The 18,688-nt window shown below is 36.3% G+C and overlaps 1 protein-coding gene across 1 annotated transcript in view; it reads right to left on the bottom strand.

The window, feature by feature from the left end:
* The window catches only part of LOC149792134 (metaxin-2-like), a 40,404-nt gene extending 35,570 nt beyond the window's left edge, over positions 1–4,834 (bottom strand). The window contains exon 1 of the mRNA XM_089970660.1: positions 4,709–4,834. Within this exon, the coding sequence (XP_089826786.1) occupies positions 4,709–4,751 (43 nt within the window). The 5' untranslated portion in view covers positions 4,752–4,834. The remainder of the gene's footprint in view (positions 1–4,708) is intronic.
* Positions 4,835–18,688: the final 13,854 nt, after the last annotated feature.

Genomic DNA, 18,688 nt, shown 5'->3' with positions numbered 1-18,688 from the left:
AACAGACATCAAGTAAGTGAAAAATACAGATTACTGTACAATCTCTCTCTCGCTCATAATGGGGCATAATTTTTACTTGATCGTGAGGCGCAATAAGAAAATTGTGATGGAATACGTCTTTGCATGGTTATTTATCTTCTAACTTGTCAATTCTAATGCACATATATCAAATTTAAACAATGTACATTACAAACAACATATGCTACTAATGCATGCTGCTTTAGCACAATTACAACTGATGTACATTAAATTTTTTTACTGACCATCATGCAATTGTTTAAAATCCTTCTATGTTTTCATACATGATCTCTTCCCCAAAATTAAACATATTACATATTATTTTTTTGTACTTTTTGATAATTTATTTTCCATACAAAATTTTTTGTGACATATGATAAAGCAATTTGGATGACAAAATCCATATACCAGTATACGATGATTCAGAGTATAAGACGAAACTAAGATTTTCTGGTAAAAACATATCATCTTATAGGCTGGCAAATACTGTAGTACTGTTCCTAATGCACAAATTTCTATTTACATATTGATGTTTAAGTTTCCAAACACAAGTTGCTATCTTTTCATCATCATATCCTAACTAGGCTGTGCTTGGGAAGGAGTTAATGGTCAATTGGTTATTGAAACACATGCACATGAATGTGCACAAGTTTGTTTGTAGGTACAATCGATATAAATACCAACTATCTGAAGTATGTACTACATTTTGCACTGGGCTACAAAACAACAGAAGAACCTGACTAAGGTGGGAGAGCATCTCAAAAGTCAAAACCAATTGTAACTTAATGTCTATGTAAAAAAATCATAGGGCAAAGTCGTTTTCACTTTCATAATGGAAGAAAGCAACATTTACACTTTTTGATGCAAGTCAGTGTCCAATTCACCTGGTAGTCTGACCCATGGATCCCATACACCCAAGCATTACAATACACTGATTCCAGCTATGTATCAAAAGGACACAAAGCCAAACCCCTCCCCTGCCATACAATTCACAGATTCCAATGTGTCCATAGGATACAACTTCTACACATCACATATAATATAATACAGTAAAATATCCATAGAGACAGATCCCATGTCCACAAAGTATTATAATATACTGATTCTAGTTATCTGTCCATATGACACAGATTCACACACACACACACATACACTGAATAGAAACACCAACTACATGTAGTAAGAAAATTGTATAGTAAATTATGTTTTGCAAAATTTATCTACCTGATCAAATTAATGTTAGGATATATATTATGCTATCTCTAAAATCAAGCCCTCCCAGAAAGACAAAGAATTTGTCTTTCCCATCTACTTATGATCTAGATAAGGGAAGAAACTCTTCCAGATTGCAGGTACAGTGTTGATCTCCTTCAATTCACAGGTGCTCATTGTGTGTGTGTGTGGGGGGGGGGCACAACCTGTAACAGTGTCATTACAGGTTTGCCCCACCATGATCAATACTCTTAATTTCATTTGCAACAAGCTGGATGATCTGATACAATGTGATCAGAGGTTCCATTACACTTGTACATGCCAGTTTTTACTGATAAAATTTGCCTCTGTACAAGAAAATGATGAGGCTGTTGGTATTCATGACCCAACAAAATGTAAACATGTTTTAAGTCTTGAAAGTTAACGGTCTCAATATCAAAGTCTAGAGGAAGCCGACTTTTTTCATACAGTTGTGGTCCCATATCCCTGTCAAATTTGAGCAGTGATTGTCAGCAACCAGAGAGCAGCAGGAGAAGAATTTGCTCTGATGGATTACAAGGTTTGATATTTGATGGGTTACAAGGTTTGATATTTGATGGATTACAAGGTTTGATGTTTGATGATTACAAGGTTTTATATTTGATGGATTACAAGGTTTGATATTTGATGAACTACAAAGTTTGATATTTGATGCGTTACAAGGTTTGATATTTGATGGATTACAAGGTGTGATATTTGATGGATTACAAGGTTTGTTATTTGATGGATTACAAGGTTTGATATTTGATGGATTACAAGGTTTAATATTTGATGGATTACAAGGTTTGATATTTGATGGGGTTACAAGGTTTAATATTTGATGGATTACAAGGTTTGATATTTGATGGGTTACAAGGTTTGATGTTTAATGATTACAAGTTTGATATTTCATAGATTACAAGGTTTTATATTTATTACAAGGTTTGATATTTGATGGATTACAAGGTTTGATGGGTTACAAGGTTTGATGTTTGATGATTACAAGGTTTCATATTTCATAGATTACAAGGTTTAATATTTGATGGATTACAAGGTTTGATATTTGATGGGTTACAAGATTGGATGTTAGATGATTACAAGGTTTGATATTTGATGGATTACAAGGTTTGATATTTCATAGATTACAAGGTTTTATATTTGATGATTACAAGGTTTGATATTTGATGGATTACAAGGTCTGATATTTGATGGATTACAAGGTTTGATATTTGATGGATTACAAGGTCTGATATTTGATGGATTACAAGGTTTGATATTTGATGGGTTACAAGGTTTGATATTTGATGGGTTACAAGGTTTGATATTTGATGGATTACAAGGTTTGATGTTTGATGATTACAAGGTTTGATGTAAGTTTGATATTTGATGGATTACCAGGTTTGATATTTGATTCAAAATGAAACAATACAAATTAAAGCACTCCTCCTTCTGTTTCAAAAACATTTATCCAAGCAGTCACTTTCTGCTTCATTCCATTTGTGTTGCAGAATCTGTAATCATGGCACAGTGATTGTTAATCTTTTTTTTAAAAGGTACTAATGATATATTTGTACTAGTTACCAGTACAAATGCTGCTGATGAAGAAAAACATAATGTTCCAATTTCAAAGGATTACTTGTCAAAGCCTTTTTCACCTTCTATTATTGCACACATTTAAAATTTATTTCAAATTTAAGTGTGAAGAAATCAAGAACTACTTAAATGAAAATACGGAAACAAGGAGTTTCCCTTTAAACGGGCAATTACATATTTCAATTCAATGCATCACTATCACACCAATCAATTGCAATGGGACTTAAAAACCATCACTGATATGATCCACGTTGTGAAATAAATGCTTGAATATTTTGATATTTCTTTCCTATGAAGTTTAGTTGCTGTATACCATTTGTACTTTTATTTACTCATCCTCTATACAAATTAATAATGTGTTTGTTTGCTGCAGGACCAAACTGGTTTGGATTTTGCTGGTTTCTATTTATAGATGACTGTTAGACATGTGAATCTAGCCAAGCTGAAGTTGAAGGCTTTCACTCACACCAAGCTACTAAAACTAAGTATTTTATGCAGTGCATACTATTCACTTTTTAAGTGAACTCTGAACCAAAGTTGTTAATTGTATGTGGATTAATTTTGTGACTGATAGCGACTATATCAGAATGAGATTACACTATAGTTTGTTTTATACAGCATCATGAATTTTATCCTATCTTGGTCAATTTTACATCATTAAAGGTGACTAAAAGTACCTAATTCATTTCAAATACCTTGTGTGAAACAAATTAGGTGCTGTGTGGAATGAACTAATGTGTCAAGAACAAACTATAGTTTCATAATTAACTTGTGGCACTATCCATTACAAACACTGTTCCTGTAAAGGTCAGAACTCATTAATTTCATTTTCTTACTTTAAAGTATTGTTGACAACATAATTTTCTCCACTCTTTGCAAGTGATAAATCATGCATTGAGGAGACTGATTGATTAACATTTGTACTGGTAAAACTGGTCTTGTACTGACATTTTCCATCCTTGCCTGATTGAGATACTGGTAGCAGTGCAAATGCATTGGAAACGTTTATCCATATAGTGAAACTAGGCAATATACAGAAGAAGTTCCAATTAAAGTCGGCATCAACAAATAATTTCAAGTTCAGCTTCTTCCTAGGGACTTAGAAAAAATTAACATCAAAATCACATTCTAAAGAACTAATCATCTTCAAGTAAGACTAGTGATTCTCAGGGCTATGCCAGTTGAGGTTTATTATCCCATCACCACTATGGTAGCTGGATCGGTCCGAGTATAAAGGAATGAAAAGTTAGACTGAACCTTTTCCTCACTTCTGCCTTTGATATCATTCTTCTTCTGTTTGTCCTATCACTACCTTCTTTCCTATATTCTTGACTATGCACAACCTGTTGCTGAATAGTCCAGTTTGACTGTCAGCATATTTATAGACATAAATAAAAACGTTGTGCGAGTCAAAGTAACTCGGACATGTCCCCAATATATTCACCAGTTGGTGTGCAGATAGTCTTTGCAATAGTGGGTACACGGCTGCAGTTGGAATAGTCTTTGTTTAATTTAAAACAGGGCCGCAGTACGAACAGACACTCACTATTATTCTTTCTGACAAGATAACTCGTACCCAGGTCGTTCCGGCAGAGTTATCTCTCTTTACTCTCGTTAAATGCTGTTGAACACAATGGTCCGTCCTCGTCAAACTGTTAATTTAAGATTACATGCACGATGAAATTGGGCAGAATTATAATCATTTCACCAAATATTAACACTCGAGATATATGAAAAAAATAATTGGAACCGTAATACTATCCATGTATATGTGACACGAGTAGCAAGGTCATAAATTGGAAGTAAAAAAGGAAGACAAATCCATATAATTAAAATCATAAATCGCACTTATTATATAATGACAAACCTCCTATTTCTGCTTGTATAGCCTCTGCAACTAATGAAGCCATAGCACTGTGTATTTAAGCAAAGAAATTGGACTATGTCATGCACGCACGTTCAGCAGCAGCCATAATAATATAGTCTAGACAGCGCTTTCAAGAATATGTGAAGTAGTTAATGCATCTAAATAATTAGGATGGATAGTGGAATGTTGTATCAAATTCGTACATTACAAACGCATATCCCGGAATTGCAGCTATCCTACTACTGTTGCCTCAAAATATCTGCAATACAATAAAATGGTTAGTAATGTCCGCGTGACTCATTGAATTACTCTATAGTCACTAACTGTCCAACTGCTGCCATTTTCTGCTACTATGACTACTGAACATTTAGTCTGGATATTAAAAAGGAACTATAACATGCGACATGTGCAGTAAGAGAGAAAGCATAAAAGAGATGGACTAATTGTGAACAAGAGAACAACAGAGACAAAAAAATTAAGAACTGTACATTCAAATATAGAAAATGATCGCGAAGATAAGATTACTGGCTACTACATGCTTGGCATCTTGGAAGATGTGTTGTAGTACTATGTAATATATAGCCTCCAACAAACATTGCAAATTAAAAGAGAACAAAAGTAATGGGGAAGAATATATGGAAGTTACAGGAAAGGAAGTTGATAACTAAAAAGATAATAATATATGATATAGAGAGATAAAAGCAGACGAGAATTATGTAAACGATTAGGAGAGGAAAATAAATAGATAGTAACTGTGCTACAGTTTTTTTTTATTTAATTGAGGTATAAAACTTGTGATAGTAACTAACGGACATGAGATACTCAAAAAATAAATTAAAAATATAAATCAGTAGCGCAACTTATTCATATCCCGCAATTCGGTTTAATGCTCCAGTCAACAGATAAAAGTGTATACATATTTAAAGAGATACAAAGCTACCACACTAAAACCAACACATTTATATACAAACCTTCAAATATTGTTCGATGACTTGATTTTAAAATTGACAGTTACCTTGCAGTATGGATGGCAGCACCCAGATGTGAGATTCTGTTGCTATTTAACAAAATCAAAGCGTGCTAGATTTGGTAAAATCGATAAACAGTACTCTTACTCACAGGAAAGAAAACTGTTATCTAAATTTTCTGTAGATTGTTTTATTTGAATGAGATTATCGTATATTTAAAACAACTTAAAATCACTATTATTTTATACTGTGTATATTATAAGTCATGATTTCTCAATAGCGATTTGTCTACCACAACACTATGTCAGGTGGTGTTAAAGGGATTACGTAAAATCCTGACATTTGAACGTCAGTAAAAATGTTTTGACAAAACATCGCTGGGTATTGGGAGTGGGGTGGGGATTAATCTATAATAATTGCAACATTCCTCATCATCGATATTAGAGAAACATCATGATGACAATAAATGAAACAAATTGTATAATATGATGATGGGACTAACTGGGTTCTGATAATGCCTGAATTAGTTTTGGTGGGTGACATCATACTGGGGGCTAGAACTTGAATGGAGCTACTTGGGAATTTCAAATAAGCAATTAAAATATTGTTGTTCTTGTGTTTGTTTTTTTTTTACAAGATCATGACAGAGTAATGAGGATGAGTTAAATAAGCGGTCCATAGATCGGTTTTACAAGACAATTATCATTTGACAGAAAAAAGAATTTCAACATTAAATCATAACGTCGGTTGTATGCTATATGCATTTTGGGATAACGTATTCAATACATAATATCTAATAAATAGTTTCTTACAACTGTTCGAGAAATTGCTGAAACGTTGCGTAAGAAATTAAGTTTATGACAATGAATCTGGCTCAGATGGAAACATGACAATAAGAATTCAGCAATATATTTCAGATTCAAAATTTAGTCTAGACTACGTTGTTGGAGATGGTGCTATATATTTTTAATCTTCTAGTTCGAGTAATAAGCTGGCTGACTCTCTCTCTTTGCAGCAGTTTCCGAATCTCCTGGAGTATGGAAATTCGATAGGTGGCAACCTGATTATTCTTGGAGATTTCAACTTTCATTTTGACTGTCCCGGAAACCCAAATACATCAAAACTTCTAGATTCCATTAATGTTTTCAACCTCAAACAGTCACTTAACCAACCCACCCATAAACATGGTCACATTTCAGACTGGAATTTTCATAGACCTGATAATAATATTATACGGTCCTTCCTGGTATCCCATGACCTTGCATCAGATCACCTTTGCATTATATGCCATCTTGACGTATCAGTCCCTAACCCTCCACCTTTATTTGCTACTAAGAGAAACCTCCGTATGATAAATAGAACAAAACTAAAGCATGACATCCAAGCAAACCTAACAACTTGCCTACCTCCTACAGCAGAACAACTCGATAACTGCCTGCGTTTATTGCTCGACAAACATGCTCCAGATACCAAGCGCAGAGTATCAATTCAAAAGTGTTCTCCATAGTATAGCAGTGTTAGGGACCAGCTTCGCACTGCTAAAAGAGACCGCTGTAAGGCTGAGAGGCTTTGGCATTCCACCAGACTCACTATTTATAAGCAAATCTATGAAGCCGCTAAGAAGAACGTCACATAGTCCATGCAGCAAAATCAGCCCACTACAGTACTACAATCACGGAAAGTTCCAACTGCAAAGAGCTCTTCGAGATTACTAGCAAGCGAATATCAAGGAATAAATGTACACTACTTCCAGCTACCTTCTCTCCAGTCGACCTTACGGACATGTTTGCAAATTTCTCCCGTGACAAAGTACAAACCATTAGAGATGAGCTTGACAACACAATTTCAATTGATCGTCGTCACCATATAGTTAGGATACAGAATTTCAGCGGCAACCATTAGCAGCATTTGAACCTGTCTCTATTTTTTTATTACGTACAGTCGTGATGAAGAGTGCACCAAAGTCATGTGAACTTGATCCCATTCCAACATCACTGCTGCTTGAGTGCTTAGATCAACACTATTTGAACAATTCACGTTATTTAAATAGATCAAATGCAAATATTTTATATACAAAAGTAGGGTTTAAATGGAGGGAAAAAAAATAACAGTTGTGTATTGCACATGAAAACGAAAACTGCAAAGAAGAGTTGAAAGTGACTGTCACAAACAGGACATCAACGGAGATACCTGGAAAAACGCAAGCTGACAGAAATATAGGACCAAACATAAATCGATAAACCCTATATCTGCCAAGATCATCTAAATTAAGTGTCAAATGATGCCATAACATTGGTAATATCTTTGATTAATATCTTTGCCTACCCATTGATGATTAAAATGAATTGTAGAATGGGATGAAAGAAGATTACATGGCATCGAATGAATAAACTACTTTACTATATTAGTCTCATTTAAAATGGATTTGTCTCTATCTGAAGACAGCTCTTTCTTGATGACATTCAGACACATGCATTTGTCTCATTTAAAATGGGTCTGTCTCTATCTGAAGACAGCTCTTTCTTGGTGACATTCAGACACATGCATTTGTCTCATTTAAAATGGGTCTGTCTCTATCTGAAGACAGCTCTTTCTTGATGACATTCAGACACATGCATTTTTAAGTAAACATATGATAAACAAAACACAGAATAAATAACCTTAAATACATAGACATGTAAACAAGATTTATTTCAATAAATTTTGTTCTTGTAGTCAGTTAGTCAAAGGACCGGTAAGAAACGACGCAGATCAAAGAGTGACAAGGCATTTCGTATAATAAGGATTTTACATTCGATATATTTTAAAATAATGGTAAAGAAATTATTGATAAGAGGACATTCACATTCCCAGATCGTTTCCGGTTATTGAGACAGCCGTTCCAACAACTTTGTAAAGATTAGTAATGATAATAAATTTACGGAAGCCATGAAACATTTTGAAACCATGGAGCTCTAATATGTAAGAAACACCATTTAATCGTACTAGCCCATTGATAAAATTAAAAGTTTGAATACAACTTAGTTACCACAAATAGAGAAACGTTGATAAAACTAAATTGTCATGTATTAAAATTTGTATTCCAGTCTTAGAGGATCAAAGACAACAAATGCTGATTACCAATCAACAAAAGATATCATGAAACATTCCAAATTAAGCATCATACTGACGTACATGACTAAGGTACCATTACGTACATGACTAAGTTACAATGAAACATTCCAAATTAAACTTCTTGCTGACTTATACGACTAAGGTACCATGACATACATGACCAAGGTACCATGACGTACATGACCAAGGTACCATTAAACATTCCAAATTAAACCTCTTGCTGCCTTATTACGGGACTAGTATGCGATGACAATAAGTAAAGTATAATTAGACTTACTTACAGACTACTAAAATTAGTGGAAAAATTGGTGTTATTACCGGACTAGTATACGATGACAACACTGGTCAACAGTGAAATCATTACTGACTTGAAAAGGCCCTAATCTGTAGTATTTTGGTGTGCCGAACACGAATATAACCGTGAAAAATTTGTATTGGCTCTCGTTTTGAAGATATTCATATACCTCATTTTCTATGTTTCACTGTGTAAATTTCTCCAGTAGGACTGCAGCAACATCCGGAATAATGATGTAACATTGCATAATACCATCATGCTCACATCATCCACAGTTGATTGCATCATTTTCTGATGCAATGCAATACTAATGCCATGCGGCTGCTGAAGTAAGTTGACGTCAGCAGTGTACTATACATGTGTAGGCCTATTATACTAATGCCAGGCGGCTGCTGAAGCTGACGTAAGCAGTGTACTATATAAAGCCCAATCAGATAGGTTCAGCATTTAAAATATTTTAGACGTTGTGCGAGACAGTTCAAGCTACTGTTACATAAAACTTATTATTTTATCCATTTACGTACAATAAAGAACAGTAATGCCTCGAAAGTGTGTTAATACCGCGGACAATTTTTGCTATATTTGTGGGGAAGTGACATTTGCCAACCAGAAGAAAAGTATCAATTCTCAAGTGAAGAAGGCATATCATCTTTACTTCGGATGCAAGGTTGGTGACCAAGACAAGCCTTGGGCTCCGCATATATGCTGTGCTACATGTACAACACAGCTTTCACAGTGGTTGAATTGCAAAAGGTCATCAATGCCGTTTGCAGTCCCAATGGTGTGGAGAGAGCCAAGCAACCACCTAAATGACTGTTACTTCTGCTTGGTTCCTCCTCTTTCCGGCGGAATAACGAAGCGAAAGAAGTCGAGAATAGTCTACCCAAACATTCCGTCTGCATTGAGACCAGTTCCACATGGTGAGGGACTTCCTATTCCAGAACCTCCAGCAGAATATTCTCTTGATTCATCTGACGAAGACAAAGGTGAGTCGACCTGTTCTTCTCCTGGTCCATCAGCATGCAGTGATCCAGATTTTCACTGTGGTGCATCATCAACCCCACACAGAATAACACAGGAAGAACTAAATGACCTGATTCGTGATTTGGACTTATCAAAGAACAAGGCAGAATTGCTAGGATCAAGACTCCAACAATGGAATCTTCTAGAAGAAGATGTCACAATTACTGCATATCGAAAGCGCCACCAGCAATTGGAGCCTTTCTTCAGAAAGGAAAGTAATCTGATATTCTGTTCCGATATTGAGGGCCTCATGAATGCTTTAAAAATCACTCATGACCCACAAGAATGGAGACTATTTGTGGACTCTTCGAAACTGAGTCTCAAGGCTGTGCTTTTGCACAATGGAAACATTCTTCCATCTATTCCAGTAGCGTATGCTGTCCACATGAAAGAGACATACGATAACTTAAGGCAGCTACTGAATTCCATTGAGTATAACAAGTACAGCTGGCACCTCTGTGGTGATTTGAAGGTAGTTGCCCTTTTAATGGGACTGCAGCAAGGATATACAAAATACATGTGTTTCTTATGCGAGTGGGATAGCCGAGCAAGGGAAATGCACTACATGAGGAAGGAATGGACTCACAGGCAGAATGTAGCCATTGGAGAGAAGAATATCCAACACCCAGCTCTGGTTGAGGCTCAGAAAATCTTGCTACCACCCCTTCACATCAAACTAGGTTTGATGAAGAACTTCGTGAAAGCCATTGACCGGACTTTGCCAGCATTCCGATACCTGCATGAAAAATTCCCTCGACTCAGCGAAGCAAAGATTAAAGAGGGAGTTTTTGTGGGTCCTCAGATTCGAGAGCTTTTCAAAGATGACCGGTTCAACAACTTGCTGGAAGGTGACGCGAAACAAGCATGGAATGCTTTTCGCCTAGTTTCTACAAACTTCCTCGGAAATGTTAGGGCAGAAAACTATAAGGAACTAGTAGAAGACATGTTGATGAAGTATAAGAAACTTGGCTGCAATATGTCTCTAAAGATTCACTTCCTTCATTCCCATTTGGATTTCTTTCCTAGCAACTGTGGTATTGTTAGTGATGAACACGGCGAACGTTTTCATCAAGATATCGCAACAATGGAACAAAGATACCAGGGAAAATGGTCCACTACAATGCTGGCTGACTACTGCTGGACACTCCTCAGAGATGCTCCCGAACAGCTGTACAAGAGACAGGCGAAGAAATCTAAGATGTAGTCAATGACTTGATTTTTTATAGGTAGGCTATTACAGTTGACCTTTTACTATTGGAATGCATTTCGTTATGTAAACATTAATTTCTTGCAGATTACAAAAAAACTAGAGCCAATTTTGCAATTTGACTGTCATATTCGTGTTCAGCACATAAAAATTGATAAGAATTGACTAATTTTATTTCAGTAACATGACTTTTGTAAAAATTTGTTGTCCAGTGCAATAAGTAAAGCATAATTAGACTTACTTACAGACTACTAAAATTAATGAAGAAATTAGTGTTATTACCGGACTAGTATACGATGACAATAAGTAAAGTATAATTAGACTTACTTGCAGACTACTAGAATTAGTGGAGAAATTGGTGTTATTACCGGACTAGTATATGATGACAATAAGTAAAGCATAATTAGACTTACTTACAGACTACTAAAATTAATGAAGAAATTAGTGTCATTACGGGATTAGTATGCGATGGCAATAAGTAAAGCATAATTAGACTTACTTACAGACTACTAAAATTAATGAAGAAATTAGTGTCATTACGGGATTAGTATGCGATGGCAATAAGTAAAGCATAATTAGACTTACTTACAGACTACTAAAATTAATGAAGAAATTAGTGTCATTACGGGATTAGTATGCGATGGCAATAAGTAAAGCATAATTAGACTTACTTACAGACTACTAGAATTAGTGGAGAAATTAGTGTCATTACGGGACTAGTATATGATGACAATAAATAATGTACAATTAGACTTACTTGCAAACTACGCTATGTTCCGGTTGACTTCATCTAGACTTAACGGAGAAATTAGTGTTCTATCATATAGATTCACTAAAGCAATTCAATATTACTATGTTAAATGCGAAGGTTGAAAAAACGATGGAGAATAGGATACAGGAAGATTGCGGTTACCGTGTACCTCGTTTAGAACAATCTTTATCTATTGGGTATGCCTCAATACTAAAGTCCCTGTGTACCTCGTTTAGAACAACCTTTATTTATTGGGTATGTCTCAATATTGCGGTCACTGTGTACCTCACTTGGAACAATGTTTATTTATTGGGTATGTCTTAATATTAAAATCATTGTGTACCTCGTTTTGAACAGTCTTTTACTATTGGATATGTCTCAGTATTACGGTCACTGTGTACCTCGTTTCGAAGAACCTATTTCTATTGGGTATGTCTCAATATTACGGTCACTGTGTACCTTTATCTACACGGTGTGTCTCAATTCTAAGGCCACTGTGTACTTCTTTTGGAACAGCCTTTATCTATATGGTAGGTCTCAATTATAAGGTCACTGTGTACTTCTTTTGGAACAGCCTTTATCTGTATGGTAGGTCTCAATTCTAATGTCACTGTGTACTTCTTTTGAAACATCCTGGATCTATTGGGTATGTCTCCATACATGCCGGTCAAGAACAACAACAGATGCACAACTAGGAAAACAAATCAAAGTCATCAACTACAATCTGTTGAAAATTACAGCGGTATTTTAGAAACAGATTTTGATGTAGCACACAGCTTTGCAATTAATTCAAAAGTTAACTATAAGAGGCGGAAGAACTAATTTCACAATAAACGTGATTTATTACCATCGCTGACGATATTAAAAGGCAAAAAAAGATTCGAAAGGTTAGTACCTAAAATATATTGCACATTTAGGAACAAAGAGAAATATTCCATTATTATAAAATGCTGAAGTTGTAAGTTATTAGATTAAAAATGGACAAAGATATATTGGATTATAACCAATACTATGTTAAAGTTCCGTTACAACAAACAAAAGTAAAACTGATCAAAGGTACTAAGGCAAATATATGCCCTGATGATAAAAAGATTTGCAGATAACAGAATCATATATCATTTGCAAGATCATGTTCGTGGACAAAATGTTTGTGTTATTCAGTTTGAAAAATAAGAAAAATAAATATACTAATCGTTTTATGGAGGATTGATATTGCTAATGGTATAACCAGAATGTAAACGACAATTAAATGACTCAGCTATGTGAAACTTTATGTAGTCTCCATTAGCTATTGTGATCATTGATCATTATATACTTTTTTATATACATTTTTATACATTATATACATACTGCAGAAAATTAAATCAGACCAAAATAATCCAGAAAACGAAATGTTGGCTGCTTATATAAAAAAATAGTTTCAGGTTGGGGTGTTTTGTGATATTTTCCCGTTACATTTTAACCGTTACTCTTTATCAAATGTACAATTCTAGCTTCTAATCGGTACTTTATTGCCATTATTATGCTAATATTCCGTTACCAGTTGATAGAGAGACGAACTTCATCATCAGTTTCAGGATTCTTCCATGAATGACTTCGAAATGAACATCAGACACATTTTATCCAAAGCCACGAAAGAGTACAATATGGGTCATGACGATCTATTTCTTAACTGAATAAGTAGTAATCAGCAAGATGCAGATCCCCTAATATGGTACTAGATCGAATTTTATTATAAATCATGCAAAAATAACCTATGTGATCATGAGCTAACTGTCAAAACTTAACATAAGACACTAAAATGTTAAATGTTCGACACAGTGACCTCTTCTGGATACGCATGGTATTCAAGGACATGTATACCACCACCTAATTTATTGACTTAAACACGACCAGGAAGCCAACATTTAAACAAAATCAGGAAAGCATGAAATATGGGTTAAAGTAACCTACTTTTTGTGATGATGGTGTAGTACTCCTCAATCCGTACCTCCTCCCTAACCTCCATGATTATATGTATAACAGTTTGTATAGATTCGCCGCAATCGCTTAACCGGCTTGAAGCAGCTGTTCCGTTTTTTTGTGCCGTTTTCATGATATTTGTACTTGTTGCCTGTCTTCGTCTACGTTATTGTGTTCATTATGTATTGGCTGTTCAGTTCGTATGTGTTTCTTCATCTCCGTGTTTTGGAAACGAGAACAATTAGACTTTTTCTCAGCTGTCTTGGTCCACTGCAAAAACTTCCTCTGTTTTTGAACAAACTGCCAATCACGTGATACTCGCCAGTCAACCCTGTTTATGCTATGATGGACCCTCATTAATTGCTTTGAATGACTACTCCTTGGCTCTCCTAATTACATTGTGCTCTAGACTAAACGAACTGGGACTACATTCATCACTACCTAAATGTAAACAGAAGCGAAAAAAGAAACGTTCTTTCAAAGCTGGCCGGCGTAGAACAGGAAGAAGAATTCCAGTTATCTCCGTTATGCACTTTCTGGCTCAACAATTTAATAATTCGACAGTTAATATAGATAACCTAATTCAAATCCCTATTAAATCGTCAACCTTTGTGTCAACTTCCATGAGATACCTCTGCGTATTGCATTATTCAATGCCCAATCAGTAGGACCACCGGAAAAGCGCACATAAATAGATAATTTTATCAACGAACAGAATATTGACGTCTTTTTCCTAATGGAAACATGTCTAAAAACATCAGGCGGTGAGCCCAAGTGTGCGGATCTAACACCCACTGGTTACTCCATCATGTCGTTCTCCCGTAACTCTCGCGGAGGAGGAATTGCTGTCATCACAAAGAACACCCTGATCAAACGTCTTAACCACACCACAACATTCAATTTCGACCACACATCGTTTGAACTAGTCCAAATCACACTCACACTGGAGCAAAGGTCAGTCCATTTTTTCTTCCTATACCGTCCTCCTCCTAGTAGAAAAAACAAGCTGACTGAATCTCTCTTTTTGGAGCAGTTTTCGAATCTCCTGGAGTATGGAAATTCGATAGGTGGCAACCTGATTATTCTTGGAGATTTCAACTTTCACTTTGACTGTCTGTTTTCAACCTCAGTCAGTCAGTTACCCAAACCAGCCATAAACATGGTCACATTTTAGACTGGATTCTTCATAGACCTGATGATAACATTCTACGGTCCTCCCTGGTATCCCATGACCTTGCATCAGATCACCTTTGCATTATATGCCATCTTGACGTATCAGTCCCTAACCCTCCACCTTTATTTGCTACTAAGAGAAACCTCCGTATGATAAATAGAACCAAGCTAATGCATCCAAACAAACCTAACAACTTGCCTACCTCCTACAGCAGAACAACTCGATAACTGCATGCGTTCATTGCTCGACAAACATGCCCCAGCTACCAAATGCAGAGTATCAATTCAAAATTGTTCTCCATGGTATAGCAGTGTTAGGGACCAGCTTCGCAGTGCTAAAAGAGACCACCGTAAAGCTGAGAGGCTTTGGCTTTCTACCAGACTCACTATTCTTAAGCAAATATATGAAGCCGCTAAGAAGAATGTCACAGATATAGTCCATGCAGCGAAATCAACCCACTACACTACTAAGATCATGGAAAGTTCCAGCTGCAAAGAGCTTTTCGAGATTAGTAACAAGCTAATGTCAAGGAACAAATGTATACCACTTCCAACTACCTTCTCTCCAGTCGACCTTCCGGACATGTTGGCAAATTTCTTCCGTGACAAAGTACAAACCATTACAGATAAGTTTGACACCACAATTTCAATTGACTCGTCGTCACCATACAGTTGGGATACAGAATTTCAGCGGCAACCATTAGCAGCATTTGAACCTGTCTCTATGGATTTTTTATGTACAATCGTGATGAAGAGTGCACCAAAGTCATGTGAACTTGATCCAATTCCAACATCACTGCTGCTTGAGTGCTTCGATCGAGTATTGCCTTCACTAACTGATGTTATTAATACCTCTCTCTCGTCAGGGGAATTCCCATCAATTTTCAAAACTGCCATTGTAAAGCCTCTGCTGAAGAAACCAACACTAGACCATAACGATTTAAAAAAACTACCGCCCAGTTTATAAGCTCCCATTCATATCAAAACTCTTAGAAAAGGTTGTTCTATCCCAGCTTGTATCTCATCTGAATTCAAACAGTCTTTTCAGCAATGTACAATCTGCATATCGCCCTTGCCCCAGTACTGAAACTACTCTTCTAAAAGTAGTTTATGACATTCTCTCTGCATTGGATAGCTGAAAGATTACAGTCCTCACCCTCCTTGATTTGTCTGAAGCATTTGACACAATATACCATGATATATTACTTCACCGTCTCCAGCATGTATTTGGCATTCATGATACAGCCTTACTGTGGTTCAAGTCCTATTTTGTCAACAGGACACAAATTGTGTCTGCAAATGGAATACACTCCAGTCCAGTTCATCTATGTTGTGGTGTTCCACAGGGGTCTGTTCTTGGACCTGTTCTCTTCATTCTATACACTCACCCGCTCTCAAGTGTCATAGATCATCATCCAGTGTCTCACCAATTGTACGCTGATGACACCCAAATATCAAATATAGCCACCCAATTGAAGTTGACGCTACCATCCAATGTGCAGAGAGGTGCATTTCTGATGTGAAATCATGGATGACATGTAACAAGCTGCAGATGAATGATGATAAAACTGAGGCCATTCTGATCACAACACAAAGACTTTCTCAGTCACATCCTTTACCTCAAACAATAAATATCAGCAACACCAACATTAAATTCATACAATCAGTACGAAACCTAGGTGTCACTCTGGACTGTACTCTCATATTACACCAACATGTCATGAGCATATGCAAGGCTACATATCTTGGGCTGAGACGCATCAGCTCCATTCGCAAATATTTTCCAGTTAATGCCACTAAAACACTTGTGTGTTCATTAGTACTTTCAAGACTGGACTATTGTAATTCAATTCTGTCTGATTCATCTCAATATCTACTCCAGAAACTTCAAAACATTCAAAACACAGCTGCTCGGATCATACTTAGAGTACCACGATCAGAGCACACCTCCCCGATGCTCTGTACTCTACACTGGCTATCCATTCAATCCAGAATCAAACACAAAATTTGTTCTCTGTGCTACGTTTCACTGTCGGACTCTAGTCCAACATACCTATCCGACCTCAGCTATGTGTACGCACCAGCAACATACTTACCCTCCTCTTCCGACAATCGTATACTCATTATTCCCACTCTGAAAGCAAAATCATATGGACAGCGTCCTTTTTTTTGCATACTAGGGCCCAGCAACGTGGAATGAAGTGCCCACTGAACTTAGACACCATGACACAGTGATCCCATTCAAGCGTGCTCTCAAAACTCACTTATTCCGACTGCAAGAACAATCTTAAAGACCTAATAATGTTTCCTACCTTAAATATTCTCAGCATGTTTTTTATGTTTTCTAATTTCATGATGTTTGTTATGTAATCATATCATTATGCATGTTTTTTATGTTATAGGTGTTGTCTAATGTTGTAAAGCGATTAGAGCTTCTAAAGATTAGGCGCTATACAAAGTCCTCAGTATTATTATTATTATTATTTGATGATACACAAGACATATTTGGCCACGAGCTAAACTCCAGATCTTAACATAAGCCTCTATAATGGTGTAGTATTAAGGAAGATGCATATAATCATCTAGTCTGATAATTTTCAGCACGACGAACGCTTGAGAAATAAACGTAAAACACCAAATTTATCCAAAGCCATAGATGCGTGAAATATGCGTCACAGTGTCTTGTTTTTTGTAATAAGGGTGTAGTACTCACCAAGGAACGTCTTCTAAACAAATTTAATTCCAGATAAAATTTTAAGTATACATTGCGCAGAAAATTCAGCTAGACGCAAAATCTTAATTAATGGTGTATAAGTACACTTGTATGTGCAACTTTGCGCCTCAGCCACCATTGCTGAGGGAAGGTTTTGCGAACGTCAGACTTCTACGGTTATAACCTAAGGCTTTAATGACAGCTGCAGATTCGTTATATAGTCGTGTAGACACTAAGAACGTTTATAATTACATTCAGAAAACTTTAAGTTCTATGACGCAACTGATCTCCTAGAAAAAACATTATATTCGGTGCTCCTCAAATGAATACGACAGTTTCAGGGGATGTCACAGATGTTACTATATGGACTTAGAAGTAATTTCTACTCCTGAATCATGACTAGGAGATGGAATAGAAGAGTACAAGGGGCCCCGAGTGGCCGAGTGGTCTAAAGCGCTCTCCGTTACGGATCACTGCCATCTCACCTCTGTCTGCGTGGGTTCGGGTCTAGGATTCGGCAAGAATAAAATTATAATAAATAGTATCATATGAAGACACTCAGCATTTGCTGTCATGTACATATTACAGGGGTTCTTACAAAACAGGGGTTATTACAAACCAGTGGTCTAAAGCATTCTCTGTTACGGATCACTGCCATCTCACCTCTGTCTGCGTGGGTTCGAGTCTAGGATTCGGCCAATGTGGGTATGTGAGAAAGCTTGCCAGTAGCTTCTCGTGGGTCGGTGGTTCTTTCCGGGGGTTTCCCGGGTTCTT

This window comes from Sinohyriopsis cumingii, chromosome 9, assembly GCF_028554795.1.
Source record: "Sinohyriopsis cumingii isolate HCF-2022 chromosome 9, ASM2855479v2, whole genome shotgun sequence".
Taxonomy (NCBI): Eukaryota; Metazoa; Mollusca; class Bivalvia; order Unionida; family Unionidae; genus Sinohyriopsis; species Sinohyriopsis cumingii.
The sequence above is the reverse complement of the archived record's forward strand: the minus strand, read 5'-3'. Positions and strand labels throughout refer to the sequence as shown.